Below are 22,495 nucleotides of genomic sequence, written 5' to 3' on the forward strand. Positions count from 1 at the left end.
CTTTCCCTCTCCTTCCTGAAGAAGCAACCATCGGTTGCGAAAGCTAGTAATTCTGTGTGTGTGTTTGTGTGTTTTGTTCATGTGCCTGTCTGCCGGTGCTTTCCCGCTTGGTAAGTCTTGGAATCTTTGTTTTTAATATATTTTTCCCATGTGGAAGTTTCTTTCTATTTTATTTATATTAAAAAGTAAAATAGAGAGAACAGAAGTTTTTGGAGATATGTCAATAATACATTTATGGTATGGCCATACGGGAGGGAAGCTCTCGATCGTTTCCTAGATCATTTCAATTATCTGCATGTCAATATTAGGTTTATGGTGCAAGTAGAAAAGGATGGGAAGCTTCCATTCCTAGAAGTCTTGGTTTACAGGAGGGATGATGGGAGGGTAGGACACGGTGTTTATCATAAGCCCACACATACAGACTTATATCATCATGTATCGTGTTGTCATCCATTGTACCAATGGCAAGAGGCCCAATGTACATTGGAAAGAAGTGCTTAAGCCATCTCAGATTCAGATAGTTTGACACAAGAACTGGATCACTTAAAAGCAGTGTTCCAGCAGAATGGTTATACTGACATTCAGATCCATCATGCTGTACAGATTGGACTTCCACAGGAACCGAGAAAAGATACAAGGAAATTGGTGGTGTTCATACCTGTCACGGGAAGCATAGCTTCAAAAATAAGAATTTTAAAGAGGTTCAATAGTAAAAGTGTATTCCATCCACCAGCTAATAATAGAGCACTGCTTGGCTCAGTAAAGGATGATTTGTGCCTGAGAAAGCCTGGTGTCTACAAAATTCCCTGCCATTGTGGGGAAGCCTATATTGGACAAATGATTCGTCCGAAAGAACAGACACAACTCAAGAGAGAAAGGGGAGGAAAGGGAAGGGATTACTGATGTCAGCTGCATCAGGACATTACACAGAATCTGCAGTGATGAGTGAAAATATGTACTGCACCGGGATATGTGCCTGGGATGTACTGCTTACTAGGCAAGTGCGGACATGTCTGAAAGAACAGACAACACGCATTCATGTAATTGATTTGCGTAGATGGACAATGGATCCACCTTCTATAGTGCAGATGCGCAAGTACATCCAACCTCCTGCAGAAATGGCAGACTAGCGAGAATGGAAGAAATGGAGGACTGCAGATAGGTGGCATTCAGTGAGAATGTGCATTGGCTGTGAGGTGCTCTGATATAGTCCACACAGTTGCGATAATACTATGTCCCAGTTGGTGCAGTGGTTAACGCTCCTGCCTATTAAGCAGTAGATCACTGGTTCGAATCCCTTGCCCTTATATTTTTCTCCCTAGGTATCAGAAGGCCATTCTTTTTTTGATGAGGCTTCTGACATTTTGACAAAAAATACTAACTGAATGTTCTTTAAGATCCAAGGCTTTGTCACAGCCGCCGTATTTTTTACTACTAGTAGCTTTTTCAACTGTAACTATATTTTTTCTTTAGCTGTGCATTTCAGTTGAGATTACTCTAAATGGGAATAAGGAACACTTTGGAAATCACTAGAATATGATGAATACTGCATTGAATAGACTGGTTGCTTCTGGCAATTGATTGTGTAAGTAGCCATTTACCAGAAGTATTCAGATGCAGTCTGTGCCTTGTATGATGTGAGTGAGTGCTTAGTCACTCCCCATGTGTGAATATGCAGTGCTGCCTTGTGAATTTCTTCATATTACATCTCAACACATTCCACAGAATGTTTCTTCCAAGGGTTATCATACCGCTCAGAGAATGATATAACCTTCACACTAGTGTGAGGAGTAGCCTCAGTAATGTGTCCGATGGCGTTGTCAGTGTCAGTTGTATAGCTGAGGCTGCAATTTAAATTGTTCACTGCACATCGTACTACATGGTGAGGCAGTCAGATGGGAAGATTGCAAAAAATTGACACAAACTGGACATTTAAACAGTTTTTTTTCCTTGAATCTAGTGTACATTAGTGGAAATTAGTATTTCACCTTAAAAGGCTCTTTTTTTCCCCTCCATGTTGCGTCCTTTGTTTCACATACATTTTCAGAGTCTGAAAGTGAATCTGCTGATGGGACACTTCATGGAATCTCCAGCAGAATATTTTTTATTTCGTGGTGAATCCTCTCCTTCAAATAATGTCTGGTTCTTGGGTGGTTTTCTTGGAAAACTATGGAATTAAGGTAACCACAAATTAAAAAGTCTGGACTCAGTAAGTCTGGTGAATGTGGAAGCCACGAAATATTGCCATTTCTACTGATGAGACAACCAGAAAATGTGAGTCTAAGCGAATCTGTTGTCACTGCAGCAAATCCATTGACATTGCAGCAGTATAGGTAGTTGCAGCATCAGGCTGGAAAACTGTTTATTCATGTGGATTGGAAGGTGGCACGCAGCCTGTGGAGGTAAATTGAACTTGCAATGAAAAGTGCATTGAGCTCCAACAAAACTGTCTGAGTTTTGTAATAGATCTTTACAACAAATGTGTGTTGCATCTCTCAAAGCCTAAATCTATGGACCAGTTCTGATATTCCTGTCACATGACTAATACCCAGCAGGAATCCTGTCATGGTCTTCTTAACAATTTATTTCCTTGCTTTTTTGTGCACAGTCAGACTGATTATGAACTTGTTGGATTGTCTACGTGCTTTTGTTCATAGTCTGTGAGGCTTTGAAGCTGTTGGAGGTGACTTGGCTGAAGATATCAGATTTGCATCATCTTTTGTGTCTTTCCACTAATTTGGAAGGCTTCACTATAATACAATTTCCTGATTTAGCTTAGAATTACTACTGCAAACAGTTCGTTGGCAGTTTACACAATTTCCATTTTCAACAGTAAAATTTTGCCTTGGGTATTTGGTTAACCATCTTTATTCAGACTAAATAATTTTTATAAAATAGCTCATAAATAAGACTTATTCAGTGACTACTCTGTTACATGTTTTAAATCTAGTTTTTTAAGATTAAATAGTCTAATAATGAAATTTTCTTATGAGAGAAAATGAAAGTTATTTATGTAAGATAATTTTTTTATGACAGCGAATTTAGTTAGTTAAGTTTATGTCCTCAGTCAAAATAATATGTAATTTAATTAAAATTATTGTAATATTGTACCTATGGTTATATTGTAATGTTATGTACCCACTGTTGTGATCAGCTGATTGGCAATGTCAGATCCTGACATTCTTTGTACAGTTAATGAAAAGCAAATAGAGTCCAGACAAAACTACCACATGGATGCAAATTAAGACTTGTCAAATTTTGAAAGGATTATAATCCACATTACTGAAACTTTTCATACGGTCCAGTTTCCTGTAATTCATTGATTAGTTAATGGTTTGCTGAATATCTTATTTTCCAGCTCTGGCTCACCAGTTTAGCCAAGAGCGTTAATGTGCTGCTTCCTGGACTCGGGTAGGCATGCCAGCCCTGGATCGAATCCACCTGGCAGATTAAAGGTGAGGGCCGGTGTGCCGGCCAGCCTGGATGTGGTTTTTAGGCGGTTTTCCACATCTCACTAGGTGAATACCTGGCTGGTCCCCACGTCCTGTCTCAGTTACACATCTCACAGACATTTGAAAACATTTGCACTATTTCATGGATTACACTGGATACGGACAGCTGGGGTACACTAATTCCATCCCAGGAGGGAGGGGGGGGGGGGGGGGTGCATCCAGGAAGGGCATCCAGCCACCCTCTGACACTAACAGAGCCACACTCCATAGTAACAACGCCGACCGCATGTTGGAGTCGAACAAAGGCCCAAAGAAAATAATGATGATGATTATGTTCCAGCTCCCAACAACATTCATTACCTTTTATATTATTCTTTTTTTCTGTATGGTATTCCCATAAATTTTTTTGTAGATACATCCCGTCCTCCAAAACATGGAGAAGTGAATGGAAAGGACTATTTCTTTGTAACTCGGGAAAAAATGGAGGAAGACATAGAAGCTAGCAAATTTATTGAATTTGGAGAATACAAAGGAAATTTATATGGGACATCAGCTGAAAGTGTGAAGTCATTGGTTAATGCTGGATATGTTTGCATACTAAATCCCCATTATCAAGTAAGTTTCTTTCAGTATCATAGTCATGTCAGATAAATATTTACTTTGTCTTATTATGTATCTTCATTAAAATTTACATTAAAAATTTTCTGTAGGCATTGAAGATGTTAAGAACACCACAGTTGAAACCTTATATAATCTACATTAAACCACCAACTTTTGATATTTTGAAGGAAACAAGAAATGCTGCATATGCACGTTCAACATTTGATGAGACAAATTCCAGGGGATTCACTGTAAGTCATAATATTTGCTGTCATTTTCTGGGCAACTGTTATTGGATTAAGTTCACCTTCAAAAATTAGATGCATGTGCTAGACAAATACTACATAATATAACTTCCTAGAGTAAATGTAAATTACAATGTTATCAAATATTGAATAATAATTCGCTCTTACTTCCCCTTTGATCACAGGATGAAGAATTTCATGAAATACTCCACAGCAGTGAACGAATTGAATTTCTTTACAGTCATTTATTTGATGAAGTAATTGTGAATGCAGATCTTTCAGTGGCATTTGAGCAGTTAGTTAGAGTTGCCAGTAAAGTGGAAACAGAACCACTATGGGTTCCCGCATCGTGGGTGCAGTGAAGAGATTTTACAGTTTCCTTTGTTTGTCAATAAATGGTAAGTTAACCAGTAGTAAAATATTGCACTTCAATAACTGGAAAATTCATATGTGAAGCTCAAATACATATCAGCTTTTTATGCAAATTGTATTTTCTAGATTGAATGGGTACGTAATAAGATTTCGTTTACACTCATACCTCATAATCAGTGCTGAATGTGTCACTTTAATGTGTTTTCTTTACACAAAATATTTAATTAATTAATTAATTTCTTTTACAGTTGCTACTTCCTATTTAAGAATTCATCCATTGATTAGAAGGAGTTGTCATTCAGAAATTCTTTTAATTGGCTTTTAGATGTTGGTTGACTATCTGTCAAACTTTTAATACGATTTGGCAAATGACCAAAGATATTTGTGGCAGCATAATTCACCCCTTTCTGTGCCAAAGTGAGATTTAATCCAGAGTAGTGAATATAATTCTTTCTTCTAGTGTTGTAGCTATGCACTTTGCTGTTATTTTTGAATTGGGATGGGTTATTAATGACAAATTTCATAAGTGAATATATGTATTGCGAAGGTACTGTGAATATCCTGAGTTTCTTGAATAAATGTCTGCAAGGTGATCTTGGGTGGGCTCCAGCTATTATTCTGATTACAATCGTTTGTGCAATGAATACTTTCTGTCTTAATGATGAATTGCCCCAAAATATTATGTCATATGAAAGCAGTGAATGAAAATAGGCATAGTAGGCTAATTTACTGATATGTTTATCACCAAAATTTGCAATAATCCTAACAGCATAAGTAACTGAACCTAACAGTTTCAGCAGATCATTGATATGTTTCTTCCAATTCAATTTCTCATCAATGCACGCACCCAGAAATTTTGAGTATTCTACCATAGCAACAGACTTCTGTTCATAGTCTATATTTATCAATGGTGTTATGCCATTTACTGTACAGAATTGTATAAACTGTGTTTTCTCAAAATTTAGTGAGAGTCCATTTGCAGAGAACCATTTAATAATTTTCTGAAAGGCATTACTTGCGATTTCCTCATCTGATTCTTGCTTCTTGGATGTGATTACTATACTTGTATCATCAGCAAAAAGAACTAACTTTGCATCTTCATGAATATAAAGTGGCAAGTTGTTAATATATATCAAGAACAATAAGGGGCCCAAGACTGAACCCTGTGGTACACCATTCTTGATACCTCCCCAGTTAGAGGCCTCTGCTGATTTTTGTAGACTATCTGTACTGTTAATTTCAACCTTCTGCATTCTTCCAGTTAAGTACGAATTAAACCACTTGTGCACTGTCCCACTCCTACCACAATACTTAAGCTTTTCTAGAAGAATTTCATGATTCACACAATCAAAAGCCTTTGAGAGATCACAAAATATCCCATTGGGTGATGTTTGGTTATTCATTGCATTTAATATTTGATCAGTGAAAGCATATATAGCATTTTCTGTTGAAAAGCCTTTCTGAAAACCAAATTGACATTTTGTTAGTACTTACAAATATGTGATGCTACTCTTGAATACATTACTTTTTCAAGAATTTTGGATAAAGCAGTCAGAAGTGAGACTGGGCAGTAGTTGTTAGCTTCAGATGTATCCCCCTTTTTATGCAATGGTTTAACAATTGCATATTTTAGTCTATATGGAAAAATTTCCTGTTTCAGTGAGCTGCTACATATGTGGCTGACAATCCTACTTATTTGTTGGGAACAAGCTTTTAGTACTCTGTTGGAAATGCCATCAATTCCATATGAGCTTTTACTTTTATTATTTTTCTAATTTCAGTAGGAGAGATGGGTTGAATTTCAATTTTATCAAATTGCGTATGTACTTATTCTTCCATAATGTTTCCTACTTATGACTTCTTGTCAACAAACTTTTCATTGTGCTTGATAGAAATACAGTCTTCCTGTGCTCTCAGTTGCCCTGTTTCCCATTTCACAATATTCCAAATTGTTTTAATTTTATTATCATATGTGCTAATCTCAGACATAATGCACATACTTCTGGACTTTTTAATAACTTTTTTTTAATACAGTGCAGTAGTTTTTATAATGATTCATTGTTTTGGGATCACTACTCCTCCTAGCTATAAGATACATCTCCCTTTTCTGTTTACAAGATATTTTTATCCCTTTAGTAAGCCATGCATTTTTACATGGTTTCTTACAATTATACACTCCTGGAAATGGGAAAAAGAACACATTGACACCGGTGTGTCAGACCCACCATACTTGCTCCGGACACTGTGAGAGGGCTGTACAAGCAATGATCACACGCACGGCACAGCGGACACACCAGGAACCGCGGTGTTGGGCGTCGAATGGCGCTAGCTGCGCAGCATTTGTGCACCGCCGCCGTCAGTGTCAGCCAGTTTGCCATGGCATACAGAGCTCCATCGCAGTCTTTAACACTGGTAGCATGCCGCGACAGCGTGGACGTGAACCGTATGTGCAGTTTACGGACTTTGAGCGATGGCGTATAGTGGGCATGCGGGAGGCCGGGTGGACGTACCGCTGAAATGCTCAACACGTGGGGCGTGAGGTATCCACAGTACATCGATGTTGTCGCCAGTGGTCGGCGGAAGGTGCACGTGCCCGTCGACCTGGGACCGGACCGCAGCGACGCACAGATGCACGCCAAGACCGTAGGATCCCATGCAGTGCCGTAGGGGACCGCACCGCCACTTCTCAGCAAATTAGGGACACTGTTGCTCCTGGGGTATCGGCGAGGACCATTCGCAACCATCTCCATGAAGCTGGGCTACGGTCCCGCACACCGTTAGGCCGTCTTCCGCTCACGCCCCAACATCGTGCAGCCCGCCTCCAGTGGTGTCGGGACAGGCGTGAAAGGAGGGACGAATGGAGACGCGTCGTCTTCAGCGATGCGAGTCGCTTCTGCCTTGGTGCCAGTGATGGTCGTATGCGTGTTTGGCGCCGTGCAGGTGAGCGCCACAATCAGGACTGCATATGACCGAGGCACACAGGGCCAACACCCGGCATCATGGTGTGGGGAGCGATCTCCTACACTGGCCGTACACCTCTGGTGATCGTCGAGGGGATACTGAATAGTGCACGGTACATCCAAACCGTCATCGAACCCATTGTCCTACCATTCCTAGACCGGCAAGGGAACTTACTGTTCCAACAGGACAATGCACGTCCGCATGTATCCCGTGCCACCCAACGTGCTCTAGAAGGTGTAAGTCAACTACCCTGGCCAGCAAGATCTCCGGATCTGTCCCCCATTGAGCATGTTTGGGACTGGATGAAGCGTCGTCTCATGCGGTCTGCACATCCAGCACGAACGCTGGTCCAACTGAGGCGCCAGGTGGAAATGGCATGGCAAGCCGTTCCACAGGACTACATCCAGCATCTCTACGATCGTCTCCATGGGAGAATAGCAGCCTGCATTGCTGCAAAAGGTGGATATACACTGTACTAGTGCCGACATTGTGCATGCTCTGTTGCCTGTGTCTATGTGCCTGTGGTTCTGTCAGTGTGATCATGTGATGTATCTGACCCCAGGAATGTGTCAATAAAGTTTCCCCTTCCTGCGACAATGAATTCACGGTGTTCTTATTTCAATTTCCAGGAGTGTATTTCATTGTTTTCTTAGGGAAACTGTTTTCTAATATACTCACAAAGGTATCATGAAATAGGTTAAATTTTAAATTAGCATCATGTTCCCTGTACACCTCATCCCAGTCTAACTGTTGCAAGCTTTCCCTAAAATTTTGAAGTGTTAAATTGTTAATGGAACACACTATTTTGGAGTACTGTTTTGCATTACTGTATGCAGCTATATCATATACTGTAATTAACTGTGCATCATGATCAGACAGACTGTTCTTAACAGGAAAAGTTTTTATATGCTTAAATTTATCTTGGTCTGTGAGAACGGTATCCGTCAGTGTGCTACTTTAGTGTGCTGCTTTCCTGTACCACCCGAGTAGGAAAATTAATAACTGATATCAAATTGAAAGAACCAAGTAATACTTCAAGGTCAAGCTTTCTATCTGACTCTTTCAGAAAATCTACATTGAAACCCCCACAAACAATATTTTGCTTTCCTTTGTTGAACAGGTAGCACAACAACGAATCCAAGTTTTTCAAAAATAGTTGAAAATTTCCTAATGGAGACCTATACATGACTGCAATTATAAAAGTGCCTTTATTTAGTTTAAGCTCACTTGCACATGCTTTTATGTGTTGCTCTATGCAATTTTTTTTATAGTTTCCAAATTTTTCACAGTATGACTGATTTTAACATATATGGCAACTCCTCCTCTCTCCATAGTGTGTCTACTTACATGTGCTGAAAGCTTATATCCACCTACATTTATCATTTACATACCTGCAACTATATGAAGACAGACATAGTACATCTACTCCACCCTCAGTTTCTAAATCTTCTATACAAACAAGAAGCTCATCTACTTTGTTTTTTAATCCCCTGATATTCTGATGCAATATATTAACTTTATTTGTTACTGTGCTTCTATGTGAATTTTGTGACATACTAACATTATTTTTTTCTGTACTGTTATGAGAATCTTGTGATATTTTCACATCTCTAGTACCTTCAGGAAAGCAATTCATAGTACATAGTATCGCTGTTCAACCAGATGCTTAATATTATCTGTCATGGATGTGCGCAGGTCTTTGTTAGGAGTTGCTATTTTGTTTGGGCTCAACCATTATGCTCTTTTCCTTATGTTAACATAAAGACACCATGTCTCGTCGCCAGTTATGATACGGGACAGGAATGGTCAGTGTTTTTAATGCTTGAGACAATTGGTGATGGAAAGCAGAGATGCACATACGGCAACCTGCTTATTTTTGGATTTAGCTTAGAGCATGTGGTACCCATACAACTGATTGTTGAACCTCCCCTGCTACATATAAATGCTGTACGACTGTGGTATGGTGACAGTTCACCACATTTGCCAGTTGTTGCATTCACTGTCATGGACCATTGTGGATTAATGTGTGTAAACAATTGTCATCAAACCCTAAAAGTCTTCCTGAATGTGGAGAGTCACTAATGTCAAAACAATCCTCATTAAAACGAGCAAACCATTTTCTGTTGTGCTCCATCCAGTGGCATTTTCCCCACACATGATGCAAATGTTTTTGGCTGCCTCCACTTCTATCACCCCTCAGTTGAACTTAAATAGAAGAATATGTCAGAAAAGTTCCAGTTTCTCCACTTGTCACTCCACTATCTCCAGGTGACAAAATACAAACATGTGAACTCAAATAGCAACAGTGAACTACAAATAAAAAATAACAATCAACAAATAAACCTATAGCAACCAAAATATCAAAATACAAAATAAAAACACAGAAAACTTATTCCCTGATGTGGTATATGAGTCATTAAACCACAAATGTTCATTATAAGTCCATTCATAGTAATTAAATCATAATATAATACCTATTTCAAAGTCTGTATTTTCTTTTCTTGAACTGACAGCTAGTTTCTGTGCTGCACAAGATGTGGTGTGCTGCATGGGTGCTTACTTGTGATAGTTCTTGAACCTTATTAAGCAAGGCAATTTTTTAGTCTTGACTCCTGTTTGGCTGTCTATTAAATGTCACATCAAACTTGTTTCAAATGTGGGTAGATTCATGCAATAGGAAGATTACATTCAGCATGTTTTCTCTTCTGTCACCCTGAATTCAGCATGTATTGGTGAGTTTAGAAGGGATGAGTGCACTGTGTTTAATGTGTCTGAATAATATGTTAGCTACCAGTTTCACAAAATGAGTGATTGTGATGTTATAGTAAGTGTTTTTGATGAATCTTTCTAATGGTGGCCATTCAGTGAAAAGTTAGAACTTATTAAAAATTGTTGCCCTTTTCTCTGTCTCAGTAATTTAAAGACAGAGAACACATCAAGAAACTTCATACAAACATTTAATCTTAATACTTACTACAAAACAATCTTGTTATGCAGCAGTGAACCATTGTGTAAACTCTTCTGTTGGCCATGTTTTTTGCTCAGAATGGACAAATCTCCTGGTAACAGTGCTGATTGTGATTACTCTGACCTTAATAATCTGCACACTGCAATTTCAAGGCTTGAAAAATCAGAATCTCATAGCCATGCATATATAGCCCTGGGCATATTTACTAAAAGTAAGATTGATTTGCAATTAGATGAAAAGAAATGTACAAGCATTTTAAAGCACAATGAAGCAGTGAAACAGAACCGGGGAATACTTAAGAGATTGAAGCAGCCACCTGCTTTTTAGGCAATAAGAATGATCATTTCCAGGGCGCAGGATAGCTGCAAGTCCAACAATCAAGAAAGTTATGTGAAATTAATTGATTATTCAATTTTGTGGCTGAGTTTGATGACAATTTGAGAATTCACTTATAAGCAGCCTTGCTGTTCACTGGATTATCCCCTCTCACTCTAAATGATTTTATTAAGTGCTTACAAGTGTTATGCTCTGCAAAATAAAAAGTCATATGAAAGAAGTGGCATTTGTTGCTATTTTACTAGATATCACAAATCTTTTGCAGTTATCAACTGTATGGAGGGACAGATTTATGAAAGATTTGCAGGGTGCAGTGATGTTAATGGTGATTGAACAACAGAGGCCAAGAAATGGTTACAGCAGACCATCTTGAAGAATTTCAGTGCAAAAATTAACTGGTCATGCCTACGTATGTTGAGTAGCCATCATTGCGATACATTGAAACAATGTGCGAACACAAGTCAGAGAAGTAATTCCACATGCCACATTTGTGCATTGTTATGCCCACAAGTTGAATTTGGTTTTATCACAGGCAGTATCAAGTGTGAGTGCAGATAGAGTACTTTTTGCTAATTTTAGTGGTTTTATTACATTTTCTGTTGATTCCTTTAAAAAAAGACCTTATTAGATACAACAGTGAAGAAGAGATTTCCAAAACTGGCACCACCAGGATGTAGTTATACAATTCACTTGGTACAAACTGTATCAGATCATGGAGTTGAACTTCAAGATTTGTATGAGTACATTTTCAAAATCCTCAAAATTGGGACACAGCTGATATTAATGAAGCATATGGATTTCTCATGCTGCTACAATTTAACTTCCTCTTGTGTCTATTTGAAGAATTTCACTCTCAGACATTGCATTTAACACTGTGCATTTAAACTCCTTAAACATTATATTTTGCAGCAATGAAATGAAAGACTTGAAAGAAATGCTGTGAACTAAGCGATACAATGGCTTTTAGAAAATACGGTGCAAGGCTGAAAGCATATGTGATACTCCAAGGAATAGAAGAAATGAAAACTGTACAGAAACACCTGTATAGGATGACTACAGGAGAATGCAGCTGAACATCTGATTTGATTCTCTGCCTGACTTAAATTTTATTGAAATGCTTAGCTCAAAGAGGTTCTCAAGCTTTCCAGATGTTTCCGGAGAAAGCGTTAAAAAAATTAATTAAAGGCAGTGTGTGGGAAGCTTTTTGATATTGTTAGGTAATTGTCTGAAGTTAATGCTATGACATAACATCTTGAAGCCAGGTCTTTGAAGGAAATACAAAGTTTCATGTATCAAAATGAACTTCACACTGGACTTCCAGAACTCTCTGAACTGATGTTAACCATACCATCTACATCATCAGCAGAGTGATAGTTTTCTGCCCTTAAAAAAGGTCTTCATTAGGAATATGCAAGGACAAAGTCATTTATCAGTTATCTCCATCATATCTCCAGGAGATTTTTTGGCAACATTACTGAGGGATTTTGCAAGAAGAACCACAGAGTAGCGTCCACTGCCAACCATGGTGAGTGAACACTGTCACATATGCATACAACTGGTAAGGTTCATGTTGCATGCTGTACCAACATTTTCAGATTACACCACTGATTGATACAAACTGTGGCTCAAGGTAGTTTTAGTTTATGTAAATATCAATTTACTAAAGCGTTATACAGCAAAAACGTATGAAATGAACTTACAAAACATGGAACAGTATACACAGCAGAACGTACACCCTAATATATGTATATCGCCTGTGGTAAGAATACAGTCAGACATAAATGTATCTTCCAACACTACTATCAGGATTAGTGCTGCCTGGAGCTTGTGGTCTAAAGTCGTCAATCAGTTGATAATGCCATATGCCATAATTTCACTGGGCTTTGTAGTCATTGCTGCAAGCATAAATATGTTGTTGTATTAATTCATGTATTCTTTCAAACAAAATGGTGCTTGATATCATTGTACATGTTGTGTCCGAAACACTCCATTGTCATAACAAAAGCATTTAAGAACATATTCTTCAAAAAACGAGAAATCTCTCTTGTTAATCCTTGCAGCCACAATGCTTCTTGGCAGGCAGTAGCCAGTGTCATACACACCATTTCATTTTCCAGGAAATCACTGCTCTATGTGGTTTAAATAGAAACCCTGTTGTGGATTTTTTATTTTCAGTTTCTCTCACCTATTGTGCATCACAATGTCAAACAGTGTGGTGGCCTTCTTCTTTACAGAACTGCAGTTTCATGTCATCAGTTGCTTTGAAATAATATAGAACACTCTTCACTGCTGACCACTGAGACATACCAGGATTATTGCTAAAGAATGTTTTCAGATAAATGGCATATGCAAGGTCTGGTCTGGTTGCATTGTTAACTGTAACTAATGAGACTACCAGTGGCTTCTCAGTAAGTGATCTTTATTACTTATTTGTGCTGTGTTTGAGGGCTCATTTCATATCTAGGGACTTAATTTTTAGTCAAGGGTTGTTGAAACTGGATTGCAGTCATTTGTATTTTACTTATCCAAAATCTGATTATCATCATGATTTTTGATTAATTGCTAACTGTGCCTACAAGAGATTGCCAGCAGCTTCTCAGCAAATTGTATTCCTATTTTTTCTTCCTCTATACTTTATTCTTTGTCTTCCTCTATTTTAGGACTTATTGGTGAAGACTTAGTGTTTATCTAGGAGTGTTGAGAGTGGACTGCAATAGTTCATATTTTACCTTATCCAAAAATTTGATTCACCTAATGAATTTGCTTAATCCATACAAGACCTTGTTTCATATCTCTTAAAAAAGTTAGATAGTTCTCCTAGGTCCTTGAGTTTGAATTTTTCCTTTAGCTCTCTCTCTCTCTCTCTCTCTCTCTCTCTCTCTCTCTCTCTCTCTCTCTCTCTCTCTCTCCCCCTCCCCCTCCCCCTCCCCCTCCCCATCCCCATCCCCATTCCCATCCCCCCTCCCCCCTCCTCCTCCTCCTCCTCCTCCTCCTCCTCCTCCTCCTTCACCCCCCCTTTCTCACTGTCTTAAGTAGTCTCCAGTTGTAAATTATAGCTAAAAATCGTAATGTCCAATTTAATGTTTCACCAATGGCTTCCTTGTTTTGAACAATAAAGTGACTCTTTTTAGAGTATATATCCCTGTGTCTTTAACTGTTTTGGTAACTAACCAATTTCTGTAATTTTTACATAAATTTCCCTGCCTAAGTCACCTCAAAGAAATGCAGTAACTAAATCTGAATCATACTTTGGAGCAAGTATCAGCTTATATCTGAGTCAGTTGTACTTAATCAAGCATACATAGCTTTAATTATAATCCGAAACCTTTCTTTTGTGTACAGACTCACAAGAAAACACCTTTTACAGCATATAAAGAGCTCTTGTAAATCTTTCTTTGTTACAAGGAGACCACATGGCAATTGGATTTTTGTAATTACTTATACTTATTGTACTTGAAGCTAAAAACTCAAAAATTCTCAAGAAAATTAAATTTGAAGTTTGCTGAGTGTCTTTAATTCAGTAAAGTAGGACAGTTTTTCCATGTGAGTCTCCAGGGTTTGATTCCTGAGCATTGCAAATTTTAAATAAAGATATGTGTGCTGTGCACATTCTTTGAAGCATGAAATACATAAAAATGAAAAAAATTAATTTCTAATGTTTTTAAACAGTCTTTTGTAAAAGATCAACAATTAAGAATTTATATTTGCAATCAAACCTGTAATTTAGTGTGCTATATGTAAGTAGAGAAAAGATTATGAGTATTTTTCATAAGAATGGCAATTGGATATGGATTAATTAGTATATATATCATGAATTACACACATCAAAAAAAGTTTTGCATCACTCCGGTTCTTAGAACTCCTAAGGATAGACATTGACTGTGGATATTGTATCACAGATGCAGTCCCTCTGACTGTTCAGAGATGTCACTAAACCTGCCCAATGATGTAAGCAACCTTGCACGAGCAGTGTCTGTTAGATGAAGGGGGTCTGACAGACGATCAGTTCCAGTCATTCCACCAGGAAGGAGGTACATGGCTCGTGTTGTTTCTAGTTCAACCATGCCTAGACGGTCAATACCGCGGATCGATCACGTCCACATTGGTACTTTGTGCCAGGTAGGGCTCTCAACAAGGGAAGTGTCCAGGCATCTCAGAGTGAACCAAATCGATGTTATTTGGACATGGAGGAGATACAGAGTGAGACAGGAACTGTCAATTACATGCCTCGGTCAGGTTGCCCAATGGCTACTAATGCAGCGAGTGACCGCTACCTACAGATTATGGCTTGGAGGAACCCTGACAGCAACACCACCATGTTGGATAATGCCTTTTGTGCAGCCGCAGAATGTCGTGTTATGACTCATACTGTGTGCAATAGGCTGCATGATCTGCAACTTCACTCCCGATGTCCACAGCGAGGTCCATCTTTGCAACTGCGTCACCACAGGCGGCTCAGAAACATGCCGAATGGACCGCTCAGGAGTGGCATCACATTCTCTTCACCGATGAGTGTCACATACACCTTCAACCAGACAATCGTCGGAGACGTGTTTGGAGGCAACCCAGTCAGGCTGAATGCTTTAGACACACTGTTCAGCGAGTGCAGCAAGGTGGTGGTTCCATGCTGTTTTTGGGGGCATTATGTGGGGCTGACATGCTGGTGGTCATGGAAGGCACCATAATGGCTGTATGATACATAAATGCCATCCTCCGACCTATAGTACAACCATATTGGCAGCATATTGGTGAGGCAGTCATCTTCATGGACAACAGTTTGCGCACCCATCGCGCTCAATTTGTGAATGACTTCCTTCAGGATAATGACATCACTTGACCAGAGTAGCCAGCATGTTCCCCAGACATGAACCCTATCGAACATGACTTGTATAGATTGAAAAGGCCTGTTTGTGGATGACGTGACCCTCCAACCACTCTGAGGGATCTACGCCAAATCGCCATTGAGGAGAGGGACAATCTGGACCAAGAGTACCTTGATGAACTTGTGAATAGTATGTCATGACAAATACATGCATGCATCAATGCAAAAGAACATGCTACTGGGTATTAGAGGTACAGGTGAGTACAGCAATTTGGTCCACCACCTCTGAAGGTCTTGCTTTCTGGTGGCACAACATGCAATGTGTGGTTTTTACGAGAAATAAAAAGGGCAGGAACGATGTTTATGTTGATCTCTATTCCAATTTTATGTACAGGTTCTGGAACTCTCCAAACAGAGGTGATGCAAAACTTTTTTGATGTGTGTGTGTGTGTGTGTGTGTGTGTGTGTGTGTATTTAAATGACATAGGTATTCATAGCGAAAGGAAAAGGAATAACGACCGAAACAATGCCCATACCAGCGATTACCAGTCTTGTGTGCTACTGATTGAGTACTACTGATTTCTTTAATCATCTTTATGCATGTTGTGCATCACATAAAACTCATAGGATTTGCACCTTTGTTCAAAAATACACATCAGTCAGAAATCAAATCCAGGCTGTCCACATAACAGGCAAACATTCTATCACATAGCCAAGTGACCCATTAAAAAGTTCTCCCTGCTTTAGCCAATTAATGATGCTCTGAAAACTTCGAAATTGATTTCCTTGAGACTTTTTGAGAGTTGCAACTAACTGCTTTGAGTGATTGAAATTTGTGTTCTGAACTTCATATACCATAAATATAAAAAAATTACAAACATCCCACTGATGTGTGGTCTCCTAGTCAAATCAATTTGGTACTGAGCTGTTGTTCGTCAGAGAGAGACCACTGTTTCAGTTTTCTGTGTGCAGTCTTAATTTATGTATTGTCTGCAGCCATTTATCAGAATCTCCCATTTGTTATGCTTGTTCCAGTGTTAATGGATCGGAATCAGCTAACCCCTTAGAATGATAAGAAACATCCTCATCCATTTCTCAGATTCAGTCTGTAAGGTGTCTTCAGTAGCTGAGTTTGATTAAGTGGCTCAGCATCTTATTTGGGAATGCATTCTTGTATGCTACTTTCACTCATAGTTGTGTCTTGTAAATTACCACTTTTTTCAGTAATGTCAGCTCCTGATTCAACTTACTGCAATCCTGTTTCTTTTGCTTTGTCCTCCTTTTTATTAGTGAATGGAATAAGTTATTGATTCTCTTCCTGTTAATGATGAGAAGTTATCCCTACCAACATTTTCTGTTTGAAAATGACACCCTTTGCTTTTGCTATTATCTGATGAGTAGTTCAGATAAAGAGAAAGCTTTATTTTGTTCACAGTTCTCTGCAGGTATACAATTGGTGTGTCTGGCATGTTTCCTGGCTACGATTTTTCAGGCTTGATTTTGTGCAGAGATTTTGTAGGTGATTTTCTGATGAGATTTACAGCTGTAGAGGCCATTTCTCACCAAAATTTTGTAGATAAGTTAGCTTTGAAGAACAGACATTGTGCTTTCTCAACAATGTTTCTGTTATAATGCTCACATTCACCGTTTTCTTTTGGAGCATGCTGTACAGTTGTTTGAAATATGACTGCTACTTCTTTCAGGTAATTCATAAATTTTTTGGTCACAAATACCTCCACGTTTTTCGTACATAAGATACGAATCCTGTGAAGTGTACACACACACACACACACACACACACACACACACACACAGACACAGACACTTTGTGTGTGTGTGTGTGTGTGTTTACTCCAGCTCATTAAGGCACTTACTCCAAAAGCCAGCACAGTTTTCACTCTTTTTCTGTATGCCTGTCGACGACTCAATGTGTCCGCTATTTGGTGGGTGATCTCCTTTACCATTAAAGTATTTACATTTTGTCAGCAATTTTCTTACTATATATTTAAATTTTTTAGAGGTTCAAACATTCGTAAGTCCAGGGCGGAATAACAACAATATAGATAGGACAGACTGCTACTCACCACATAGTGTAAGCTTTGAGTTACAGGCAGAAACAATGAAACAGAATGCCAGAAATATGTCAGCAAAAGTGTTTAATGTGAGCAGCTGTCTACTTGGGGTGGATAGTGAGAATAAGGAAGTGGCAGAGAGTGAAGAGGGGGTGGGGGATAGCAGTGTAGAGATGGGGAAAGAAGCTAGTGATGTATAGGGAACATACAGGGATGTGGTGAGGAGAGGATAGAGCTGCTGGATGGAACATCACGAGACTGTGCTGGTGATGGAGGAGGGGGGGAGGGAGGGGGGGGGCAGAGTTATAGATTTTGTATCTGCACAGGTGTGATTGCCCTGTCAGGTGTATTGCTGATGGCAAGTTAACGCCTGGGTCAGTACCTCAGCCCGTACATCACTTTGTGCGCACCATCCATGACAGCAGACTGTTATATTCCACTACGATATGTGTGCCAGCTCTTCTGCATCTGGTGGTGGGGATACTAAATCTTCCCCCCCCCCCCCCCCCCCAAAAAAAAAAGGGCAACATATGGCCAAAAATGGTGTGATTTCTACTGCAACCTCCATGAGAAAACCAAAGATGGTGCAAGATTCTCCAGCACCAGGTCAGTCACCAAAGGAGACAAAACTGACACAGCTGAATCATCGAAGGAGACAAAACTGATACAGCTGGCACCACCAGAGGGGTAAAAGATTGCGGAGGATGGGCTAACGTTTGGTCTGCTGACATTGGCAGGGTGGGGAGTAATCCACTGGCAAGTGGGGGAAGAAGGTCACTGGCTCGGAGTCTACAGACTCTTCATTGGTAGTCTTGGAAGCTATCCCCACTGACACTTTATTCTGCAGTTGAAGGTAGGATGGGGCGGAGGTTGCAGTGGGTGCAGCAGTGGGTAAGCACCTGCTGCTGTTTGGTGCTTCTCACCAGAACACCACCACCATTGCTTCTTTGTATGCAGCCTTGGAGACGACAGTGTCGAGAGTCCAACAGATGGTTGACACAACTGATTGGAGCGGTGAGTAAGCTGCTCCCGACCAACACCCACCACAGACAGACACCAATCTTTGTGGCCTACACCTGGCAGCCGCCACTGCTGCCGGCCAAAAGTCTGGGCCTAAACAGCAATGCGCAAGACAAATGTTGCAGGCTGTGATGGCCTGGAGCATGTGGCTTGGGGTGCAACAGATCCACGTAAATGTTTCGCCAGGCTGTACTCATTTACTGATGTCACTCGGCACATGGTCAGAAAACTAGACACTGTGTTGTCCATGAGGCAGGCATGGATTTCTTCATTTGGGTTTTAAATGTTCCCACGAATTGTTCCAACCCTGAGCTAGAAGCTGGGTAAATGGGGTGGTAGTCAGATGCTGAATACCATTGCATACATAAAAAACCTGGAAAATCCCATGATATGAACTGCCAGCTATTATTGGAAATGAGCTGGTTGATTTGGGGGAGGGGACCAAACAGTGAGGTCATTAGTCCTATCAGATTAGGGTAGCATGGGGAAGGAAGTCGTCTGTGGCCTTTCAAAGGAACCATCATAGCTATTGGAAATGAGGTTCAGCAAAAATGCCCAAAAATGCATGAATAGCTGCTGTCAACGTCATGGAGGACAGTTGAGCAACAAACAGAAACTCTGAATATGCATCTCCCACCAAGAACCACATGCTTTTTTAAAAAGGATTCACAAAGTCGATATTCATGCTGTCCCAAGGGTACTCTGGAACTGGTCAGTGGGAAAACTGATGTGATGATTCAGTCTGGTTTGGAGCACTGTATGTGGAAGCCTGCAGAAGCTGTTTAATATCACAAGTGATTGCTGTCTGGTAAATAGCTAGTGCAACACATGCAGCAACTGCGATATGCTAACATGCACCACCAGGGGGATAACTACTCAACAGTTATACTCCTCCATATTGAGCATGCGGTTTCCATTGACAATGTTGAGTCCGACCCACAGCAGAATCCCCTCCGTAGGGTATGTGACAAACCCGTCCCGTCTGGACTGTTGAAACAATGTATACCAAAAAAAGCGGGTTGACAGCTGTGGTGGTAGCAAGCTTCCATGCCATCAGAGGTAAATCAACCGATCCTGCATGAAGGTATCACCTACTGCAAAAAGTAGGTTCTCCTGTCAGTCAGTCTCTTTATCATGACCTAGTAAGTGCAACAATGCATCTGCATTAGCATGCCATGCAATGGATTGCTAATGAATGTCACAACAATAATTACTGAACAACAGATCCCACCTCTGCAACTGGTGGCCACCAATCCATTCTGGTAGCTTAGAGTGAGGGCAGAATAAGGAAACCAGTGGCTTTTGTTCAGTGCTGAATAAGAACTTTACCTCATACAGAAAAATTTTGATGCCAAATATGATAGCCAGTGTCTCCTTTTCCACCTGCAAGTGGTTACATTGTGCCGTGGAAAGAGTCTTCAGTGCATAAATGATGGGTTACTCAGTACCATCTGCATACCTGTGTGGCATAACTGCAGCAATCCAACACTGGGATGCATCTTTGGCCAGGGTAAGAGGTCTACCCAGTGCAAAAGAAACCAAACAGTAGTGCACAAACATTGATTGAAGCACTGAAGAGCACATTGACAGTCAGCAGGCCATACCAGTTTGACACTATTGTGTTGAAGCTGATTACGAGGATGACAGACGTGCAGCGTGGGAGGTAAACTTATCATAATAAGAGATCTTGCCCAAAAGGAGCTGGAGCTCCTTCAGGTTCTTGGGCACAAACTCTCCAGTGATCCAAACTGTAGCTCTATCTCCCAAAGACTTTTGTCAGTGTGCATGGTTACACCAGTACTTAGTACTCATACATGTAAAAAATATACAAAAATATCTTACATTAGTAAATAACATTCATATCCACACCTGAAATAATGTGAAAATCAAACCATGGAAAATCCAGGCTGGAATGTGTTGTTGTTGTTGTTGTTGTTGTTGTTGTTGGGGTCTTCAGTCCTGAGACTGGTTTGATGCAGCTCTCCATGCTACTCTATCCTGTGCAAGCCTCTTCATCTCCCAGTACCCACTGCAACCTACATCCTTCTGAATCTGCTTAGTGTATTCATCTCTTGGTCTCCCTCTACAGTTTTTACCCTCCACACTGCTCTCCAGTACTAAATTGGTGATCCCTTGATGCCTCAGAACATGCCCTACCAACCGATCCCTTCTTCTGGTCAAGTAGTGCCAAAAACTTCTCTTCTCCCCAATCCTATTCAATACTTCCTCATTAGTTATGTGATCTACCCATCTAATCTTCAGCATTCTTCTGTAGCACCACATTTTGAAAGCTTCTACTCTCTTCTTGTCCAAACTATTTATCGTCCATGTTTCCCTTCCATACATGGCTACACTCCATACAAATACTTTCAGAAACGGCTTCCTGACACTTAAATCTATACTCAATGTTAAGAAATTTCTCTTCTTCACAAACGCTTTCCTTGTCATTGCCAGTCTACATTTTATATCCTCTCTACTTCGACCATCATCAGTTATTTTGCTCACCAAATAGCAAAACTCCTTTACTACTTTAAGTGTCTCATTTCCTAATCTAATTCCCTCAGCATCACCAGACTTAATTCAACTACATTACGTTATCCTCGTTTTGCTTTTGTTGATGTTCATCTTATATCCTCCTTTCAAGACACTATCCATTCTGTTCAACTGCTCTTCCAAGTCCTTTGCTGTCTCTGACAGAATTACAATGTCATCGGCGAACCTTAGAGTTTTTATTTCTTCTCCATGGATTTTAATACCTACTCCAAATTTTTCTTTTGTTTCCTTTACTGCTTGCTCAATATACAGATTGAATAACATCGGGGAGAGACTACAACCCTGTCTCACTCCGTTCCCAACCATTGCTTCCCTTTCATGTCCCTCGACTTATAACTGCCATCTGGTTTCTGTACAAATTGTAAATAGCCTTTTGCTCCCTGTATTTTACCCCTGCAACCTTCAGAATTTGAAAGAGAGTATTCCAGTCAACATTGTCAAAAGCTTTCTCTAAGTCTACAAATACTAGAAATGTAGGTTTCCCCTTCCTTAATCTAGCTTCTAAGATAAGTCGAAGGGTCAATATTGCCTCACGTGTTCCAATATTTCTACGGAATCCAGACTGATCTTCCCCGAGGTCGGCTTCTACTAGTTTTTCCATTCGTCTGTAAAGAATTCGCGTTAGTATTTTGCAGCTGTGACTTTTTAAACTGATAGTTCGGTAATTTTCACATCTGTCAACACCTGCTTTCTTTGGGATTGGAATTATTATATTCTTCTTGAAGTCTGAGGGTATTTCACCTATCTCATACATCTTGCTCACCAGATGGTAGAGTTTTGTCAGGACTGGCTCTCCCAAGGCTGTCAGTAGTTCCAATGGAATGTTGTCTACTCCGGGGGCCTTGTTTCGACTTAGGTCTTTCAGTGCTCTGTCAAACTCTTCACACAGTACCATATCTCCCATTTCATCTACATCCTCTTCCATTTCCATAATATTGCCCTGATGCACATCGCCCTTGTATAGACACTCTATATACTCCTTCCACCTTTCTGCTTTCCCTTCTTTGCGTAGAACTGGGTTTCCATCTGAGCTCTTGATGTTCATACAAGTGGTTCTCTTATCTCCAAAGGTCTCTTTAATTTTCCTGTAGGCT

General features: G+C 40.0%; 1 protein-coding gene across 36 annotated transcripts in view; it reads left to right on the plus strand.

Annotated features, from left to right (window-relative positions):
- Positions 1-22,495, plus strand: part of LOC126267255 (MAGUK p55 subfamily member 7) — a 245,502-nt gene that overhangs the window by 211,793 nt on the left and 11,214 nt on the right. For all 36 annotated transcript variants that reach the window (XM_049972298.1, XM_049972316.1, XM_049972323.1 and 33 more), the window contains 3 exons: positions 3,865-4,067; positions 4,163-4,303; positions 4,483-4,695. In XM_049972298.1, the coding sequence (XP_049828255.1) occupies positions 3,865-4,067; positions 4,163-4,303; positions 4,483-4,659 (521 nt within the window). In that variant the 3' untranslated portion in view covers positions 4,660-4,695. The remainder of the gene's footprint in view (positions 1-3,864; positions 4,068-4,162; positions 4,304-4,482; positions 4,696-22,495) is intronic.

This window comes from Schistocerca gregaria, chromosome 4 (genome assembly GCF_023897955.1).
Source record: "Schistocerca gregaria isolate iqSchGreg1 chromosome 4, iqSchGreg1.2, whole genome shotgun sequence".
NCBI lineage: Eukaryota > Metazoa > Arthropoda > Insecta > Orthoptera > Acrididae > Schistocerca > Schistocerca gregaria.